Consider the following 21,164-nt stretch of genomic DNA (forward strand, 5'->3'; position numbering starts at 1 on the left):
TAACCTCCAGGCCCATAGATTGTCCCAGGGACACAATTTCCTCAAGGATGATGGGTTCAGCCTCCTCCAACGTCTCGGACGTTCTGTTGGACACTGCTCCAGGCCACAGTTTCTTCCAGGCAGAGGTCAGGGTCCTCCTGGAAACCCCCTGCCAAGATAAATCAATGAGACTGATGCAGGTGGCAATGTTGTAATGGTCCTTCCAGAAATCTCGAAGGGTGAGGTTGGTGCTTTCCGTCACCTCGAAGCACCTTTTGAATAGGTGCTTCGTGTATATCTTCTTAAAATTTGCAATCACCTGCTGGTCCATGGGCTGGAGGAGAGGTGTGGTGTTTGGTGGCAAGAAAAGCACACGAACAAAATTGAATTCCTCCAAAATGTCCTCTATGAGGTTTGGTGGATGAGCAGGAGCATTGTCCAGCAGAAGGAGGGCCTTGAGTGGCAAATCATTGTCCTGCAGAAACTTCTTGACTGTGGGGCCAAACACCAGGTTGACCCACTCCACAAAAATAATCCTGGTGACCCAGGCCTTTGCGTTAGACCGCCACAAAACCGGAAGGGTTTCCTTGGTCAACCTGTGTGCCTTAAATGCTCGAGGAGTTTCAGAATGGTAGACGAGGAGAGGCTTCACCTTACAGTCCCCACTGGCATTGGCACACAAGGCAAGGGTCAGCCTATCCTTCGTAGGCTTGTGCCCAGGCATCTTCCTCTCCTCTGCTGTGATGAAGGTCCTCCTTGGCATTTTTTTCCAGAAGAGGCCCGTCTCATCACAATTGAAAATTTGCTGTGAGACATAGCCTTCTGCATCAATGAGTTCTGCAAATGTCACTACAAATTTTTCTGCAGCTTTAGCATCTGAACTCGCAGCCTCACCATGCCTCATCACAGAGTGTATGCCAGTCCTTATCTTAAATCTTTCAAACCAGCCCCGACTGGCCTTGAAAGACCCTTCATCTTCTGATGTCCCAGGCATACCTTTCACCAAATCTTCATATATGACTAGAGCCTTTTCTCTAATCATGGCCTCACTTACCGAATATCCTGCAAGCTGTTTATCTTGCAGCCATAACAGCAGGAGCTTCTCCATCTCATCATTCACATCACAGCGACGATGAGACCTTATTGTCACTGGTTTTGAAGCCATCAGAACCTCCTTCTGCTTCAAAATGGTGCCAATTGTGCTTTTATTCCGGCCATATTCCCTCGCCAGGTCCACCACACGAGCGCCTTCCCCATATTTCTTGATTATTTCAAGCTTCATATCCATAGTCATTGGCTCCTTCTTCTGTTTACCCTCACTGCTTTTTGCAGGAACCTTTTTAGGAGACCTGACTGAGATTGCGTTTGATGGGTTTTTTTACTCTTTTTAAAATAGTTCTAACACAAACAAGAAACTCCAGAAAATGGTGGACAGAGATTTAGAAACGAAACTGACCAGCTCAAAAGTCATCAGAGATTTAGAAACGAAACTGACCAGCTCAAAGGTCATCAGAGATGGTCATTGGGGCCTGGTTGCTAGGAAGAATTTTGGGTGGGGGGAGGAGGAGGTAGAAGAAGAGCAGGACAATCTGCTGAAACTTTAAGGCTTAAAAATAAAAGAGCAAATCAGAGGTGGGGAGGAGGAGCATGCCCAACCAATACACAGCCAGCCTGCCAGAGGGGAGAACCTCCCCCGTGGCTTGCCTCTCTCTCTGCCTCCCTCCCTCCCCCCTTTCCTTATGTTTCTCGGACAGCCTAATTGCAGTTAAGCCTCCTTTGGCGACAGTCCGGCTTTGCATTTTTGGCTGGGGGAGGGGCAGAATGGCCGGCTAATCTCCCTCCAAAGTGCTTCCCCCAGTAAGACAGGGACGGGGGAGGGAGGGGGAGGTAACCGGAGGCTCAAGACCCCTTCAGGAGTAGCGCTGGCAACGTTTGTGTTTTACGCTGTGGGGGATAGATAGATACAGTACTGTAGATAGATAGATAGATAGATAGATAGATAGATAGATAGATAGATAGATAGATAGATAGATAGATAGATAGATAGATAGGGATGGATGGATGGATGGATGGAAGGAAGGAAGGAAGGATGGTAGATAGATAGATAGATAGATAGATAGATAGATAGATAGATAGATAGATACAGTAGATAGATAGAAGGATGGATGGATGGTTGGATAGATGATAGATAGATAGATAGATAGATAGATAGATAGATTGATAGATGATAGATAGATGGATAGATAGAAAGATAGATAGGGATGGATGGATGGATGGATGGAAGGAAGAAAGGATGGTAGATAGATAGATAGATAGATAGATACAGTAGATAGATAGAAGGATGGATGGATGGATAGATGATAGATAGATAGATAGATAGATAGATAGATAGATAGATACAGTAGATAGATAGAAGGATGGATGGATGGATGGATAGATGATAGATAGATGATAGATAGATAGAAAGATAGATAGATGATAGATAGATGGATAGATAGATAGATAGATAGGGATGGATGGATGGATGGAAGGAAGAAAGGATGGTAGATAGATAGATAGATAGATAGATAGATAGATAGATAGATAGATACAGTAGATAGATAGAAGGATGGATGGATGGATAGATGATAGATAGATGATAGATAGCTAGATAGATAGCTAGCTAGATAGATAGATGATAGATGGATAGATGATAGATAGATGGATAGATACAGTACAGCCTCCCTCCCCAGCGCTTTGGCAACGAAGGTAGGGACGGCAAAGGGGTGGGGGGTGGGAGAAGAGAACGGAAGACTCGGGATCCTTGCAGGCAACTTTAATTCACACAGCTCAGGCACGGCAAAGGGGTGGGGGGTGAGAGAAGAGAACGGAAGACTCGGGATCCTTGCAGGCAACTTTAATTCACACAGCTCAGGCACGGCAAAGGGGTGGGGGGTGGGAGAAGAGAACGGAAGACTCGGGATCCTTGCAGGCAACTTTAATTCACACAGCTCAGGCACGGCAAAGGGGTGGGGGGTGAGAGAAGAGAACGGAAGACTCGGGATCCTTACAGGCAACTTTAATTCACACAGCTCAGGCACGGCAAAGGGGTGGGGGGTGAGAGAAGAGAACGGAAGACTCGGGATCCTTACAGGCAACTTTAATTCACACAGCTCAGGCACGGCAAAGGGGTGGGGGGTGAGAGAAGAGAACGGAAGACTCGGGATCCTTACAGGCAACTTTAATTCACACAGCTCAGGCACGGCAAAGGGGTGGGGCGTGAGAGAAGAGAACGGAAGACTCGGGATCCTTGCAGGCAACTTTAATTCACACAGCTCAGGCACGGCAAAGGGGTGGGGGGTGGGAGAAGAGAACGGAAGACTCGGGATCCTTGCAGGCAACTTTAATTCACACAGCTCAGGCACGGCACAGGGGTGGGGGGTGAGAGAAGAGAACGGAAGACTCGGGATCCTTACAGGCAACTTTAATTCACACAGCTCAGGCACGGCACAGGGGTGGGGGGTGAGAGAAGAGAACGGAAGACTCGGGATCCTTACAGGCAACTTTAATTCACACAGCTCAGGCACGGCAAAGGGGTGTGGGGTGGGAGAAGAGAACGGAAGACTCGGGATCCTTACAGGCAACTTTAATTCACACAGCTCAGTCACGGCAAAGGGGTGGGGGGTGAGAGAAGAGAACGGAAGACTCGGGATCCTTGCAGGCAACTTTAATTCACACAGCTCAGTCACGGCAAAGGGGTGGGGGGTGAGAGAAGAGAACGGAAGACTCGGGATCCTTGCAGGCAACTTTAATTCACACAGCTCAGGGACGGCAAAGGGGTGGGGGGTGAGAGAAGAGAACGGAAGACTCGGGATCCTTACAGGCAACTTTAATTCACACAGCTCAGGCACGGCAAAGGGGTGGGGGGTGGGAGAAGAGAACGGAAGACTCGGGATCCTTGCAGGCAACTTTAATTCACACAGCTCAGGCACGGCAAAGGGGTGGGGGGTGAGAGAAGAGAACGGAAGACTCGGGATCCTTACAGGCAACTTTAATTCACACAGCTCAGGCACGGCAAAGGGGTGGGGGGTGAGAGAAGAGAACGGAAGACTCGGGATCCTTACAGGCAACTTTAATTCACACAGCTCAGGCACGGCAAAGGGGTGGGGGGTGAGAGAAGAGAACGGAAGACTCGGGATCCTTGCAGGCAACTTTAATTCACACAGCTCAGGCACGGCAAAGGGGTGGGGGTGTGAGAGAAGAGAACGGAAGACTCGGGATCCTTGCAGGCAACTTTAATTCACACAGCTCAGGCACGGCAAAGGGGTGGGGGGTGGGAGAAGAGAACGGAAGACCCGGGATCCTTGGCAACGAAGGCAGGGACGGCGAAGGGGCGGGGGGGGGGGAGAAGAGAACAGAAGACTCGGGACACCTTTGGCGATGGCAGACCGGCTTCCGGGTTTCTAATTTCTGGGCTTGCACGCATTAATCGCTTTTCCATTGATTTGTATGGGAAACATTGTTTCATGTTACGAACTTTTCACCTTACGAACCTCCTCCTGGAACCAATTAAGTTCGTATCTTGAGGTACCACTGTACTTAGGAGGTTTCTGACCTGTTGCACAACCAAGTCAGGGAAACTACGTCAACAAAATATATAAAGTGACTCAAGAACCTCTTGAGATCAGAGCTGAGTAGAGGAAATATCATGAAAGTAATTAATACTTGGGTAGTACCTGCAATATGCTACAGCTGGAATAATTGATTGGACTCAGCTAGAGCTTGATAACTTGAATTGAAAGACAAGAAAAGTAATAATGCATTATGCTTTGCATCAAAAATTGATATTGAACTGTTAAGTTTTTAGCAGTCCCAGACTGAATTGAATTGAAGATTAACCATAATAATGTTAGTAATAAAACAATAATAATTTCAACACAGAATTAATGTAGTTTTTAAAAAGTATCTTTTGCTAGTATGTGAGACTTTTAAGTAGGAATTGAATATGCAGGTAATATTCAATTTACATCCATTTGTTTAGTGACTTAGAAATTATGATGCCACTGGAATTAAAATTGACTAGGGCAACACTTCACAGGTATGTGATCAAAATTCGGACACTTGGCAACTAGCATTTATTTATGATGATTGCAGTGTCCCAAGGTCATATGATTGCCATGAGTGACCTTCCTAAATGGGTTCAGACCAGTGGTGGATTGCTACTGGTTCACACTGGTTTGAGTGAACCAATAGCGGTGGTGGCAGGAGGCTCCACCCACCTGCCCGGACATCATCAAAAATCTCTGCCCATGCGCAGAAGCATTGTGTACAAACTCATTCCCGAATCGATAGCAAAGATAAGTGAAACCCAACTACTGATTCAGCTAACTAAAGTCTATGGAAGAAGCTGGACTTCCTAAACAACAGCATGATTCAATTATCAACCATGGCCAAAAAAGATGATAAAAGTTCATATAAATTTCTAACAATCACCTTACTCAGTAGCATAAATTATTATCTTAAAAATCTTAATTTGATCAATTTTATATGGTCACAAATCTAAGAATACTTATATTATAAATATAAGAACTCAGCTTCACATGATCAATCCACAGAGAAGAAAACACTTCTGTGAAAAATATCTATTAGTAAAATTTTAGTCTTGGTGTAAATTCCAGAAGAATTACTTTATTGTCTTCAGAATATTTAGTGGTATCTAGTTTATTGTTAAACAACTTGAAAGTTTGCAAATATATATTTACCTTTTTAGCAGGATGCTTGCATAATGTCAGTTACCATTTTATTAATAATATACTAAAACAAATGAAGTTTCAGGAAGGAAGAAAAAGAATCTTATTCAGATACTGATGAATAGACATAGAAAAATTTATTCTAACTGCTGAGATAAACAATGTTCTTTTGAAATTATAATCTTATTTTCTGCACAGGTGGTGTTAGCCAGCTGGTACCGCATATTTATAGGAGCAATGAATTCTTTTGGCATCCAAACACAAAAGTGTTGGACTGTGAACAGAGGGGAAGGTCTGAGTCCTGTTGAAAGCTGTGAAGGCAAGTGTTCCTTATTTATTCTTTATGAACAATGCACAAAATGGAGTGTGAAATAATATAAAAATTCCTTTTTGAAAAGTTATTAATAACCATGTGGTTATCCAGGATGTAATTAAATATTTAGTTAATCAATTAACATTTGACTAATTTGTGCATACTGCAGAGATATTAATATAGAAATATTATTTTCAGAAAGGATAATAATAGTAGCTTGGTAAAGGGAATAAATAAATTGGCAGATATAGGTATATAAATAATTTAGAAATGGGGTAGTATAAAAGTATAGATTTGAGTCCAAGCAGCATCACATTAATATTTGTGTCAATGGGCAGTCCTCTAAAGTCTACCTAAGCTGTTTCCTATTTTACCTTTCATTATTTAAAAGTTTAGTACTGTATTCTAAATTTAAATAAAATCAAATGGAAGCAAAATACAAGTCATTCAGCAAGACAATGTCTTGGTGCAACATAATCTTTCATTGCAAATAGAAATTATGGATGACCAATTAGAAAATGTAGAGTACACCTGTGGGTGATAATCAAGAAAATTCAGAGTTGAAGACTAGATTATAAAACTAAGAAAAAAAATCAGAAAGCAGCAATAACAAACCATTTCCATATTGTCGAAAATAATGTAATATCCATTAATTCAGCATGAATTCAGCTCAAAAGAAGCTGCCTTTAAACAGACATTAGTAGATTATATCCAGCAGCGTTCTGGAGATGAAATTGTATAAAATGATGGATATGGCATTGCAATCCAAGTTCTTCTTTCATTTGATTGCAATTTAAGTCTCATACTTAAAATTGTTGTAGTGCCTTTTGATCAGATCACGATTTGCAAGGTTTCTAGTTGGTTGGTCATTTAATAACCATGATGATTTGCATAATGGCCATGGTCATTTCCTTAACAACTATGATAAATATTGTACCATATTTTTGGACTATAAGACGCATCTTTTTCCTCCCTAAAAGAGGCTGAAAATTTGGGGGTGTCTTATATGCTGAATGTAGCTTTAAAAAAAAAAGAGGAAAAAAAAAGCTTTCCCCCCCCCAGCCCTAATTAGGTGCTAGCGGTCTTCCCAGCTCTTAGAACTGCAGAACTCTAAAGGATCTTTCATTATTATTCTCTGTGAAAAATATTTTTCCAGCCCTAAGTCTTTGCAGGTTTTTTTATTGCTCTATTTGCTCTAAATATGTTTCTTTCCAGCCCTAACAAGGTGCTAATGAAGTTTCCAGCTCTTACTGGCTGGCTAGTTCTTTCATTGTTACTCTCTCCAAATAAGGGTTTTTTAAAAGCCCTAACCAGGGCTGACCAGACTAAGCATTCTAGCCAGATGAATACCTGGTAGGCAGATTCCCTGCACCCCTCTTTTCCTCCCCAAAAACTAAGGTGCATCTTACACTCTGAAAAATATGGTAATTGAATCTTGTTCAGAAATATTATTATTTACTTACAGACCAGATTACTTAGCAACTAAAATTACATTCCAATTCTGTCCTGTAAATACAGAGTTATTTTAGGAAGTGACAGTGCAAATATAAACTGACCAAAAATAAATTATAAACCCACAATTATTTTTCTTTATAGGCTATATAATATTTTTATTGGCAAAAGTTTAGATATCTGGGAGATGTATTCCCTGCCTCAAGTAGGAAGAGAGCTCAAATGGAAAATGCAATGCTGACATTATTGCTGAGGCTGCAATTATTTTAATATGATCTAAGCCAGTGTTTCCCAACCGGTGTGCCGAGACATGGTCACGTGTGCCGCGAAGAAATAAGCTCAGCTTCTGGTCTCGCAACTTTTTGCGAAGAGAAAAAAGTTGTGAGACCGGAAGCTGAGCTTGCTTCTTTGCGCCTTCCAAGTTTTCCAGCAGTTGCGGCGCCCCGCCCGGCTGGAGCTTCCCTGTCAGCAGGTGAGCTTTGGGGCTTGGTGGGAGGGCAGCGGCAGCGGGAGGGCGGCGTGCAGCGGGAGGGTGATGGCGGCGGCAGCGGCAGCGGGCAGGAGCCATGCCGTGGGGCGGTGGCAGGGTGGTCCCTCTCTCTCTCCCCCTCTCTTGCTTTCTCTTTCTCTCCCCCCTTTCTCCCTCTCTCTTTCTCCCAGTAGCCGTGGGGCGACGTCAGGGTGATCAGCTGTGAGGCGGAGCTCTGGAACAGAGGAACAGAGGCACCGACGGCGGCAGCTGGAAATGCTGGAATTGCGTGGCTGGCACTTGCCTGCTGGCTGGACCAGGACGGAGGCTCAAGCCCCACGTCCATGCCCAGCGCAACGCCAGAAATGTACAGCGTCTAGCCACCGCCGTCTTTGCCTCCGTTCTGGAGCTCCGCTTCACAGCTGATCACCCTGCCATCGCCCCACGGCTACTGGAAGAAAGAGAGAGGGAGAGAGGAGGGAGAGAAAGAGAAAGCAAGAGAGGGAGAGAGAGAAAGAGAGAGGAAGAGAGGGGGGGAGAGAAAGAGAGAGAAAGATATAGCAAGAGAGGGAGAGAGAGAAAGAGAGAGGAAGAGGGGGAGATAGAAAGAGAGAGAAAGAGATAGCAAGAGAGGGAGAGAGAGAAGGAGAGAGGGAGAGAGGGGGGAGAGAAAGAGATAGCAAGAGAGGGAGAGGGAGAGAGGGGGGAGAGAAAGAGATAGCAAGAGAGGGAGAGAGAGAAAGAGAGAGGGAGAGGGGGTAGAGAAAGAGAGAAAGCAAAAGAGAGAGAGAGAAAGAGAGATAGCAAGAGAGAGGGAGAGAGAGGGGGGAGAGAAAGAGAGAAAGCAAAAGAGAGAGAGAGAAAGAGAGATAGCAAGAGAGAGAAAGAGAGAGGGGGAAGAGAGAAAGAGAGAAAGACAGAGAGAGAGAAAGGGGGGAAGGAGGGTGAGGGAAAGACAGAGAGAGGGAAGGAGGGAGAGAGAAGGAGGGCAAAAAAGAGAGGAAGGAAGGGAGAAACAAAGAGAGATGGAGAGAGAGGGGAAAGAAAGAGGAGGGAAGGGAGAGAGAGAGAGAAAGAGGGAGAGAAAAATAGAGCGAAAGGGAGGAAGAGAGATATTTTTTGTCCAAACTTCCCCCCCTCCCCAACCCCTGCTCAATGTTCCCCAGGATTTTGTAAATGTGAATAATGTGCCACGGCTCAAAAAAGGTTGGGAAACACTGATCTAAGCCAGTGATGGCAAACCTTTTTTTCCTTGGGTGCCGAAAGTGCAAGCACACATGCTATAGAGCTTGTGCATGTGCCCACACCCATAATTCAGTGCCACTGTGCCCCAACCCCCCTGCTCCCCCACACATGCATTTCCTGACTTCTTGTAGACTCATTTACACGCACACATACACAGAGGCTCCAGAGGTTTTCCTGGAGCTTGGGCATGGCGAAAATAGCTTCTCCCACGCCCTGGAGGTCCTTTAGAACCAGAAATGGCCCATTTCTGGTATTCCCGTTTTTATTTATTTATTTATTTTATTTATTTATTTATTTATATGCCGTCTTTCTCCTAGGACCCGGGGTGGCTTACAACATATAAAAAACAACAGAATGCAATAGTTAAATCCAATTAATTAAAATAAATAAACAAATAAACAAACGAACAAACGAACAATTTTATATCCCCAGATTATGTTAAAATCAATCATACACATTCAGACCACAGCCATACAGACATTTCATCGGCCAGGGGGCAAGATCTAATCATCCCAAGCCTCACAGCATAAATGAATCTTAATCTTGCAGAAGGCAAGGAGGGTGAGAGCAGTGCAAATCTCCAGGGGAAGCTGATTCTAGAGGGCCGGGCCCCCCACAGAGAAGGATCTTGCCGTAGGCCCCGCCAAGTGACATTATCTAGTAGTTGATAGGACCTGGAGAAGACTGACTGTATGGGACCTAACCAGTCACTGGGATTCATATGACAGAAGGCGGTCCTGCAAATAATCTGGTCCGATGCCATGTAGGGCTTTATAGGTCATTACCAAAACTATGAATTATGTCCGGAAACCAATAGGCAGCCAGTGCAGTTCGTGGATTGCTGGAGAAGGTCCATGACTGCTTGCGTGCCTGTATTTTGCACAATTTGTAGTTTTTGAACATACTTCAAAGGTAGCCCCATGTAGAGAGCATTGCAGTAATCAAACCTCAAGGTGATAAGGGCAGGAGCAACTGTGAGACTTCCTGTCCAAATAGGACCGTAACTGGTGCAAATGTCCCCCATGCCACAATCCAAAGATGATGGTCCAAAGTCAGTTGTAAATCAAGGAGGACGCCCAAGTTGTAGACCATCTCTGAGGGGGTCATATGTCTCCCCCCCCCAGAGTAATTGCCGGACAGATGGAAATGTCCTTGGGAGGCAGGACCCACAGCCACTCCATCTTGTCAGGGTTGAATCTGAGCCTGTTAACACCCATCCAGACCTTAACAGCCTCCGGACACTAGCACATTACTTCCACTGCTTCACTGAGTGGACATAGGGTGGACATGTATAGCTGAGTATCATCAGCATACTGGTGGTAACTTACCCCGTGCCTTCGGATGATCTCACCCAGCTGTTTCATGTAGATATTAAACAGCAGGGGGAGACGACTGACCCCTGAGGAACCCCACAAGGGAGGGACCTACGAGACAACCTCTGACCCCTTGCTAACACCAACTGTGACCAACTAGAGAGGTAGAAGGAGAACCACCGTAAAACAGTGCCTCCCACTCCCTCCAGCCGTCGCAGAAGGATACCATGGTCGATCGTATTGAAAGCCGCTGAGAGGTCAAGAAGCACCAGGATAAATCCCTATCCTGGGCCTACCAGAGATCATCTGTTGAGGGCCCAGATAATGCGCTTGGTCCAACGACCATTGGAGCTGGAGCAACACCACCTTAACAACCTTCCTCATAAAGGGAAGGTTGGAGACCGGACGATAGCTGGGTCCAGGGAAGGCTTCTTGAGGAGGGGGCGCACAAGTGCCTCCTTGTAGGGGGCTGGAAAGGACCATTCCCTCAAAGAAGTGTTGACAATCTCTTGGACCCAGCTCCGCATCACCTTCCTGCTGGCCAAGAGGGATGCGGGTCCAACAAGCATGTGGCAGAACTCACATTTCCCATGGCCTTGTCCACTTCATCAGGTGTTTCCAGGTCAAACTCCTCCCATGCAGATGGACTAGGATGGGCCCCTGTCATCTCGACTGACACTGCATTCCAATTGGAGTCAAGCTCTGTCCGGATCTGAGCCATTTTATCTGTGAAAAACTTGTTAACATTCTTAGCACTACCCTGCAAGGGTTCGTCAGCACTACCCTATCCTAGGGTTCGTCAATTCCCCCCTGATTAAGGAGGGAGCGAGTCAACCTAAATAGGGCAGCTGGATGGGATTCCTCAGATGCAATCAGGGCGACATTATACATGTATCTTGTCGCCCTGAGCGCCACTTTGTAAATCTCCATGTGAGCTTTTACAATGTTTGGTTGGATTCGGATTTACTTCTCTTCCAGCGCTTCTCTAGACATCTCTATTGACATTTCATCCTGCAGAGTTCCTCAGTAAACCAAGGAGATCTCCAGGGTCTGCTGCCATCGTCCAAAATGCAGTCACGTGAGCGGTTATGGGCCTTCCAAGGCATGCCCATATTTTGTCATCACTCCGTAGACTACATTGGCTGCTGATCGGTTTCCGGACACAATTCAAGCGTTGGTTATGACCTATAAAGCCCTGAATGGCATAGGACCAGATTACCTCTGAGACCACCTTCTGTCGCATGAATCCCAGCGTCTGGTGAGGTTCCACAGAGTTGGTATCCTTAGGGTCCCATCAACCAAACAATGTCAACTGGCGGGGCCTAGGACAAGAGCCTTCTCTGTGGGGGGGCCGGCACTCTGGAATCAGCTCCCCACAGAAAACCGACAGCCCCCATGTTCCTTGCCTTCCAAAAGAGTTTAAAAACACATCTTTGCCGCCAGACCTGGGGACATTAGACCTTCCCCCTGACAAACGAATATCATTAGTGTGATTATTGAATGAATGCAAATGAATGTTTTTAAAGTTAGAACTTTTAAGAATCTTTTTAGTATATTAATTGGATAAACTATATTGTTATGTTTTTGGTATATGCTGTGAGCTGCCCTGAGTCCTCGGAGACGGGTGACACACAAGTCCAATTAAATAAATAAATAAATAAAATAAAATAAATAATTCGGTCTAGAGCAGACCTGGGCAAGATGCGGCCCGATGCAGAGCCTCTCCCACCCTCAGTGAGAGGAAATCAGGTTTGGGAGCAGGGAGAGAATTGGAAGACTGAGAATGGAGGGAAGGAAGGAGGGAGGGAGGAAGGAAGGAGAAATGGTATTACTCTGAAAATATAAAACTATTAAATATGAATCTCTCCCCTTTTATGGAAAACAAACAAGTTCCTTGATAGATAAAAATAGAAGTAGAAAGAAATTAGACAACTTTAGGATTTTTTTAAAAAAATGAAATAATCAGGTAGCATTATATTAATTGAATGAATTATTAACTTAGAATTGGATAAAGGAACTTTCCAGGATCATAATGTTTCATAATTTGGAATTATGGGGAAGTGATAATGACCAAATGATTTCAGCTTTTTTCATTTAGCATCTGTCACAAGCATATGTATAATATATACCAGTGGTGGGCAATTAATTTATAATTATAATATATAACATAACATATAATATAATATAATATAATATAATATAATATAATATAATATAATATAATATAATACAGTGATACCTTGTCTTGCGAACTTAATTGGTTCTGGGAGGAGGTTCCTAAGGTGAAAAGTTCATAAGATGAAACAATGTTTCCCACAGGAAACAATGGAAAACCGATTAATGTGTGCAAGCCCCGCTCCCAAAAACGCAAAAATGGGCGCTCCGCTGGGCGCCGCCACCTGGTTGTCACCATCTGAAACAGTCGGGTGCTTCTCGTCGTTCTCCCGAACCCGAACCCGAAAAGTTTGGCAAAAGTTCGGGTTCGGCGTTCGGGTTCGGGAGAATGCCGAGAAGCGCCGCCGCCTGGCTGTCACCTTCCCAGAAGAGCCGTAGAGCTGTCAGCTGGTCGGGAGGCTCAAAAGGAGATGGGGAATCCCAATAGGGAATTCCAGGGAGGAGCTTTGACGTCACGGAGACGTCCTCCTTGCAGTCCCCGTTTTCGCCGGCCAGGAAGGACGTCTCCGTGACATCAAAGCTCTGCCCCTGGAATTCCCTATTGGGATTCCCCACCTCCGTTTGAGCCTCCCGACCGGCCAACAGCTCCACGGCTCTTCTGGAAAGGTGACAGCCGGGCGGCGGCGCTTCTTGGTGGTCCCTCGAACCTGAACTTTTGCCGAACGTCTGGGTTCAGTGTTCGGGAGAACGCCAAGGAGCCCCCTGACTGTTTTGGAAGGTGTCAGCCGGGCGGTAACTTTTGCCGAACTTCCGGGTTCAGTGTTCGGGAGAACGCCAAGAAGCCCCCCTGCTGTTTCGGAAGGTGACAGCCGGGCGGCGGCGCTTCTTGGTGGTCTCCTGAACTTGAACACCGTTGCAATGGAAGTCCGGAGGTGGGGCATCCCGGCGGTGGCGGTGGCGGGTTCGTAAGGTGAAAAAAGCTTGTGAGAAGAGGCAAAAAAATTCCGAACCCCAGGTTCGTATCTCAAAAAGTTTGTACAATGAGGGGTTCATATCACGAGGTACTACTGTGTATAACTTTTCTAGATAAGAACCAGGTGTTCAAGAGATAATATATAATATATAATTATATATATAATATATAATATATATATATAAGGACCCGGATTGTGGGGGCAATATGCTGGCTCTGTTAAAAAGTGCTATTGCTAACATGTTGTAAGCCGCCCTGTCTAAGGAGAAGGGCGGCATAAAAATCAAACAAATAAATAATATAATATATAATTATAATTTATAATTATAATATAATTAACTCAGTTCTACCCAATAATATACAGTATTGGGTAGAACTGAGTTAATTATATTAGTCCGGCCCTCTAAAACCATCGCAATTTCTCATGCAGCCCTATGGCAAAATTAATTCTTGTAAGAATGAACTTGAGACGGCTTCCAAATTATTGTGTCAATCACAAAAGTTAATATCGAAAAAAAATGTGCAGATAGCCTGAAATGAAATAAGTCTAGGATTGCAGTGGTACCTCTACCTAAGAACTTTACTTAAGAACGTTTCTAGATAAGAACCGGGTATTCAAGATTTTTTTGCATAAAAATCAAACAAATAAATTAATATAATATATAATTATAATTTATAATTATAATATAATTAACTCAGTTCTACCCAATAATATACAGTATTGGGTAGAACTGAGTTAATTATATTAGTCCGGCCCTCTAAAACCATCCTAATTTCTCATGCAGCCCTATGGCAAAATTAATTGCCCATCCCTGGTCTAGAGCCTCCGTTGCAGTCGTATTCCAAGCTGCAGCAAGAGACTCTGCCACACTGTGTAGAAGCGAATCCGGCAAGACCTCAAGTGCCCTCTAAAAGACCTCTGGGTCCATCAGGCATCTGGGCCAGAACCTCTTAATTGGTTCCGCCTCCCTGCGGGGGAGGATTGGAGCCTTAAAATCCAGCCATAGCAGGAAATGATCTGACCATGACAAAGGCAAGGCATCTAAGCCTTTTAATTTCAGATCATTGCTTAACTGAGAGGAACACCATATCGGGAGTGTGTCCTCCTTCATGAGTCGGGCTCTGAACTACTTGGGTCAGGTCTATGGTTGCCACGGTGGCCATGAACTCCTGCGCCAACCCAGAGGGTCCTTCGCCGATTGCTGGCAGAATAAGTCTGGGGAATTCTACTGCTAGCCCAGCTACCTCCTCGAGTAGCACAGGCAGGGCTGTTGACACGCAGCTGGGAGGCAGGTACATGAGCAACAAGCCTAGCTGTACCCCTCACAGGGACTCACAACCCAGGATCTCAGGAGCAGTGAGCCTGCATAGGCTAGTGGTCTTCTTGGCTATAATAGCCACTCCTCACCCCCTTCCCTGGGGTGGTGCCACACCTGAAACCCGGCTGGGCATATTTCAGAGAGAGGAACCCCTCCCTCTGGACCCATCCTGGTCTCAGTCACACATGCCAGGTCGGACTCCTCATCCAGGAGTAAATCCCAGATGAGGGGAGCTTTATTTACAACCAACCTGGCATTAAGCAGCAACAGCCTAAGCCCAGGGTCCAGATTTTGCTTATCACTAGCACTCCGGGCTGAATTAATGAGGCTGGAACAAGGAATTGTTTTTAAGCAGTGAACTCTTTTTCCTTGGGAACGGCCTACCCCATGTCACCCACCATATCTGCCTCTCTCCAGCAAGACCAGCTGGATATTCTAGACCTCTGCCACCCCAGAGATGGGTTCTTCCACTCCTCCTGCCTTCAGATCATCAGGCCAGCTGGCCCTTCCATTTATCTCATTCATCCCAAACATCCTCTCCATCCAGTCATATTCACTCATTTGTCCTTAAAATTAATCCCCCCTTTGTATTTGTATTTAATTTGTATTTAACCCAATTAATAATATCCCATCACAATCACACTCACTGTCATGATTCATACGCATAAGCAGTCACACTCTACTCCCATTCCTGCTCCTACAATAAAATAACATTAATACTTTACATAAAAACAATATTAAAACGATATAAAACCCCCAATATTAAAGTTATGAAACCACAATTAAGAAGAATATACATCACAATCCCAATAAATAAAAATTAATAGAACAGCTACAATTGCCTTTGGGATGATGCAAACAAACGTAGCAGGACCCATAATTAGTAAAAAGATATTGATGTTTGTTTCCCTCTCTTCATATGACCAAATGGTTAAAATGGTCTGAGTTATTCTTTTCCTCCCAGTAGACTCTATTGGAGGAATCCTATTGTAACAGGGAAATGCTGTACTTAAAATGATTCTCTGCAGGGGTTCTTTATAATTCATGTCAAAATTAATGGTCCAAATATAAAATGTTGCCCAGTCTAAATAAAGACGATGGAAATTAGATGTCCAAGTCCTAAACTATTAGGTTTCTAAGTCCTAAGAGTCTTAACAGCCAAAAGAAAGGAAGACTCTGGCATACTGAAGATCTTCAATTATTTTCAGCATTCCAAAGTCATAGATATTCTCCCAAAGCTGGCCAGCCTACTCCACCATTTGCCTAGATCCCGCCCAAATGGATGACTCTGGCCATTCTCTCTTTGATGCCCAAACCTCTCACCCTGGCCGGTGCTTTTACATCATGTGGGTGGTCACCCATATGTCGCCTTCAGTACTGACCGCTCAGGCTGGCCACCCTCGACATCCTCAGTAGATTTCTCCGAATGCCACTGCCACTCCCTGAGCACTGCCCAGGATACCAGCTACTCCCCTGCTGTCACCCTGGTCAGTTTGGCATTTTCGGTGTTTTCAGCAAAGCACAACCCAAGATGCTGCCTGCTCTCACTCGTTGGTGTCCAGGCAAGCCGTTCTAGTCGCTCTCAGCTGTGGTGACTGCTCTCACCAGCAACCACTTCTGAGGCACCGCTCTCATAACAACTGTAGATATTGGCACACAGCTCTTAGTGATTATAGAATTACTAAGACTTTCAATGTATTTGGCATTCGACTGCATCGCAGAACAGTGTTACATAGAAACATAGAAACATAGAAGACTGACGGCAGAAAAAGACCCCATGGTCCATCTAGTCTGCCCTTTTACTATTTCCTGTATTTTATCTTACAATGGATATATGTTTATCCCAGGCATGTTTAAATTCAGTTACTGTGGATTTACCAACCGCGTCTGCTGGAAGTTTGTTCCAAGGATCTACTACTCTTTCAGTAAAATAATACTTTCTCATGTTGCCTTTGATCTTTCCCCCAACTAACTTCAGATTGTGTCCCCTTGTTCTTGTGTTCACTTTCCTGTTAAAAACACTTCCCTCCTGAACCCTATTTAACCCTTTAACATATTTAAATGTTTCGATCATGTCCCCCCTTTTCCTTCTGTCTTCCAGACTATACAGATTGAGTTCATTAAGTCTTTCCTGATACGTTTTATACTTAAGACCTTCCACCATTCTTGTAGCCCGTCTTTGGACCCATTCAATTTTGTCAATATCTTTTTGTAGGTGAGGTCTCCAGAACTGAACACAGTACTCCAAATGTGGTCTCACCAGCGCTCTATATAAGGGGATCACAATCTCCCTCTTCCTGCTTGTTATACCTCTAGCTATGCAGCCAAGCATCCTACTTGCCTTTCCTACCGCCTGACCACACTGCTCACCCATTTTGAGACTGTCAGAAACACTACCCCTAAATCCTTCTCTTCTGAAGTTTTTGCTAACACAGAACTGCCAATGCGATACTCAGATTTAGGATTCCTTTTCCCCAAGTGCATTATTTTACATTTGGAAACATTAAACTGCAGTTTCCATTGCTTTGACCATTTATCTAGTAACGCTAAATCATTTACCATATTACAGACCCCTCCAGGAATATCAACCCTATTGCACACTTTAGAGTCATCGGCAAATAGGCAAACCTTCCCTACCAAACCTTCCCCTATGTCACTCACAAACATATTAAAAAGAATAGGACCCAGAACAGACCCTTGTGGCACACCGCTTGTAACCTGTCTCTGCTCAGAATACTCGCCATTAACAATAACTCTCTGATGTCTATGCTTCAGCCAGCTTGAAATCCACTGAACTATCCAGGGATTAAGTCCAATCTTCACTAATTTATCTATCAGCTCTTTATGTGGAACCGTATCAAAGGCTTTGCTGAAGCCCAGATAAGCAATATCCACGGCACCACCTTGATCCAACACCTTTGTGACATAGTCAAAGAACTCAATGAGATTAGTCTGACACGATTTGCCTTCAGTAAAGCCATGCTGATTTGGGTCCAATAAGTTATTGTTTTTTAGATGCTGATTTATCCTCTTTTTGAGTAGAGTCTCCATCATTTTAACTACAACTGATGTCAAGCTAACTGGCCTGTAGTTTCCAGCTTCTTCTCTACTGCCCTTCTTGTGGATAGGCACAACACTGGCCATTCTCCAATCCTCAGGAACATCTCCTGTTAACAGGGATTGGTTAAACAAATCAGTCAGGGGGGTAGCAATGACAGATCTGAGTTCTTTAAGAACTCTGGGATGGATGCCATCTGGACCCATTGCCTTATTTATCTTTAATCTTTCAAGTTCTTCTAAGACATCGGCTTCTAAGATCACTGGAGCTGAATCCGTACAGCTGGAAGCAATGCTATATCCCTCTATAGTATTATTTTGTAAGGTGTCTTTTGAGAAAACTGAACAGAAGTAGCTATTGAAATGGTCAGCGATCTCCTTATTCCCATCAATGCATGTATTATTCCCGGTACTAAGCTTTGTGATGCTGCAGTTTTTCTTCTTCCTATCACTAATATATCTGAAGAAGGTTTTATCCCCCTTCTTTACAGATTTTGCTATTTCTTCCTCTTTTGAGGCTTTAGCAGCATATATTATCTGTTTCGCCTCCTTCTGTCTCATTTTATACACCTCTCTATCAGCTATACTTCCAGACTCTTTATACCTCCTATAGGCAGCCTTTTTTTCATTGACTATAGCCCTTACATCATTGCTAAACCATAGCGGTTTCTTCTTCCTTTTACCTTTAGTTACTTGCTTTACATAAAGTCTTGTGGCTTTTAAGATGGCCTTTTTTAATACAGTCTACTGGGTGCTCGCTCCTGCCATTTTATCCCTCCCCTTTAATTCATTATTTAAATATTCCCCCATTGCATTAAAATTTGTTTTTCTGAAATCCAATACTTTGGTTGCAGTATAGGATTGCTCACAATCAGTTTTTACATCAAACCACAAACATAGATGGTCGCTGCAACCTAAATTTTCTCCCACCTTGACCTCTGAAACCCGATTCCCATTTGTAAAAACTAAATCTAGAATATTCTCCCCTCTAGTTGGTGTCTTAACTAGCTGTGCCATCTAATTTTTTTTGGGGGGTGGGCGGAAAAGTATAGTGTCTGAGCGGCAGTCCCTTCAGGACTGGGCGGCACAGAAATAATAAATAAATAAACAAACAAACAAATAAACAAACAAACAAACAAATAAAAACCCACCCTGTTTTGCCTCAGAGAATTTCAAAATAAAATACTGTACTGTGTGTCTATAACAGTGAGCTCATAATAGGGCCACTCTATCAATATCAAAATGCCACTTAAATAGTTGAGCTAGTTTCAAACTAGATTTTGATTTTATTTCTCTCTTCCTTACTCCCATTCTTTTTCTTTCTCTTTTCCTTCCTCTCTTTTTTCTATCTGTTTCTCTCTCTTCCTCTCTTCCTCTCTCTCTCTCCTTCCCTCTCATTCTTTCCCTCTCGGCTTCTGGGCAGGTTTGGAAAACTCTGAGTTGATGATGATTTTTAAGTGAGCGATTGCTCACTGCTCAGCTTAGAGGGAACTATGTCGCAGAACTGCGATCTAGTTATGGTGCACCTTTTTTGAACCGGGCTTCCAATGCTTCTCTATACATCTCTTCTGGCATTTCATCTCCCAGTGTTCCTTGCAAACCAAGGAGATCTCCAGGGTCTACTGCCACAGAGAGGTTGCAACATGGCAATCCGGTCAAGAGGTGCTACCATATTCCAGATCGCAGCAAGGGACTCTGCCGAACTGTGTATAAGCAAATCCCAAAATACTCCAAGTGCTTTATGAAAGACCTCTGGGTCCACCAGGCAACTGGGGTGGAACATGTGGACTTCAACTCCCAGAATTCCTGAACTAGCATGATTGGCTCAGGAATTATAGGAGTTGAAGTCCACCAATCATAAAAGAGCCAACTTTGCCTACCCCTGAACTAGGGCAATAGCTCGAGTGCCAGCAGATATGGTTCCATATGCCATAGGTTCACCCTCATGGATCCAAGCCACCTTTAAGAATAATCGTTGTTATTGAAAATTACATTATAACTGCATTTTGAAATAGAGCTCTGGGAGGATTATATGGCAATTATTTATTTCTAGAAATAGTGCAGTCTAAATTTATGAAGGATTTCAGATCCTCAAGTGTGTTCTTCCTCCTTACAGATGAAAGCTGGTTTAGTATGTGCTAAAACCCATAACGTTTAAGCTGGAGGTATCAAAACTCTTGTGCCAAACAGTCACCATCTTCACAACCTGACCACATTTTCTGTTGAGTTGGTGATGTGGTAGTTACCACTGTGATCATGTGACTTCCAATGAGTATCTCATCTGATTTCCCATCCTCTAATAAAGCACATACATATTTTATTTGAGAGCTTACAAAAGTATTTACATTGTTTCTGACAGACCACGAAATGGTGCTGCTCTGCTAAGAATGAACTTGAGATGGCTTCCAAATTATTGTGTCAATCACAAAAGTTAATAACGAAAAAAAATGTGCAGATAGCCTGAAATGAAATAAGTCTAGGATTGCAGTGGTACCTCTACCTAAGAACTCCTCTACTTAAGAACTTTTCTAGATAAGAACCGGGTAGTCAAGATTTTTTTGCCTCTTCTTTTTACTTAAGAACCCGAGCCCGGAAAAATTTCTCAGGAAATTTGCGAGCGGCACGAAGGCCCAGCCAGTTTCCTGCCATTCCCCCTTTAATCCCGGCCATCTCAGGCTTTATTGGGCTGCCAGAGGAGCCTTTCGGAGGCTTTGGCAGTTCAGAGTGAATGAAGCATTTTCCTTTCTTTGGGCGCTTGGAGAGAGAATAAAGCACTTTGCTGTGGTGACTCCCTCTTTCTGCCCCCCATACACCCAGCACAAGGTTGCCTCCTGGAGCGTCTGGGCACGGAAAGGCAAAAGGGAGTACTTCGCCCTGGCCAGGTGAACTCGGCTTCAGCCAAACCGAGGAGTCATCACAGTGAAGGAAAGGCACCGGCTACAAAGCGAGTGAGCAAGCGAGAGGAGAGGGGAGCCCTTCAGCATGAGGAGGAAGCAGCAGCAGCAGCAGCGACCTTTCGGTCAAAGGAGTGGGAGGTTTCCCCCTCTTGCTCACCTGGGTTTCTCTCTCTGGCGCAGTGTCTGGCAAGCGCGTGCTACTCCTCACTGCCTCAGAGTCCCTCTTTTTTTTTTAAGCCTTAAAGTTTTGGATTTTTTTTATTCCCCTCCCCTCACCTTCTTCCTTCTGCAGCGACTGTCCTC

The 21,164-nt window shown here is 44.2% G+C and overlaps 1 protein-coding gene across 2 annotated transcripts in view; it reads left to right on the top strand.

Moving 5' to 3' along the window:
• Window positions 1–21,164, top strand: part of DPY19L1 (dpy-19 like C-mannosyltransferase 1) — a 344,645-nt gene that overhangs the window by 32,193 nt on the left and 291,288 nt on the right. For both annotated transcript variants that reach the window (XR_011556928.1, XM_070729287.1), the window contains exon 6: window positions 5,907–6,027. Coding sequence is in view for 1 of the 2 variants with exons in the window: in XM_070729287.1 (XP_070585388.1) it covers window positions 5,907–6,027 (121 nt within the window). In the remaining variant the exon portion in view is untranslated. The remainder of the gene's footprint in view (window positions 1–5,906; window positions 6,028–21,164) is intronic.

The sequence above is a fragment of the Erythrolamprus reginae genome, chromosome Z (genome assembly GCF_031021105.1).
Source record: "Erythrolamprus reginae isolate rEryReg1 chromosome Z, rEryReg1.hap1, whole genome shotgun sequence".
In the NCBI taxonomy this organism is placed as follows: domain Eukaryota; kingdom Metazoa; phylum Chordata; class Lepidosauria; order Squamata; family Dipsadidae; genus Erythrolamprus; species Erythrolamprus reginae.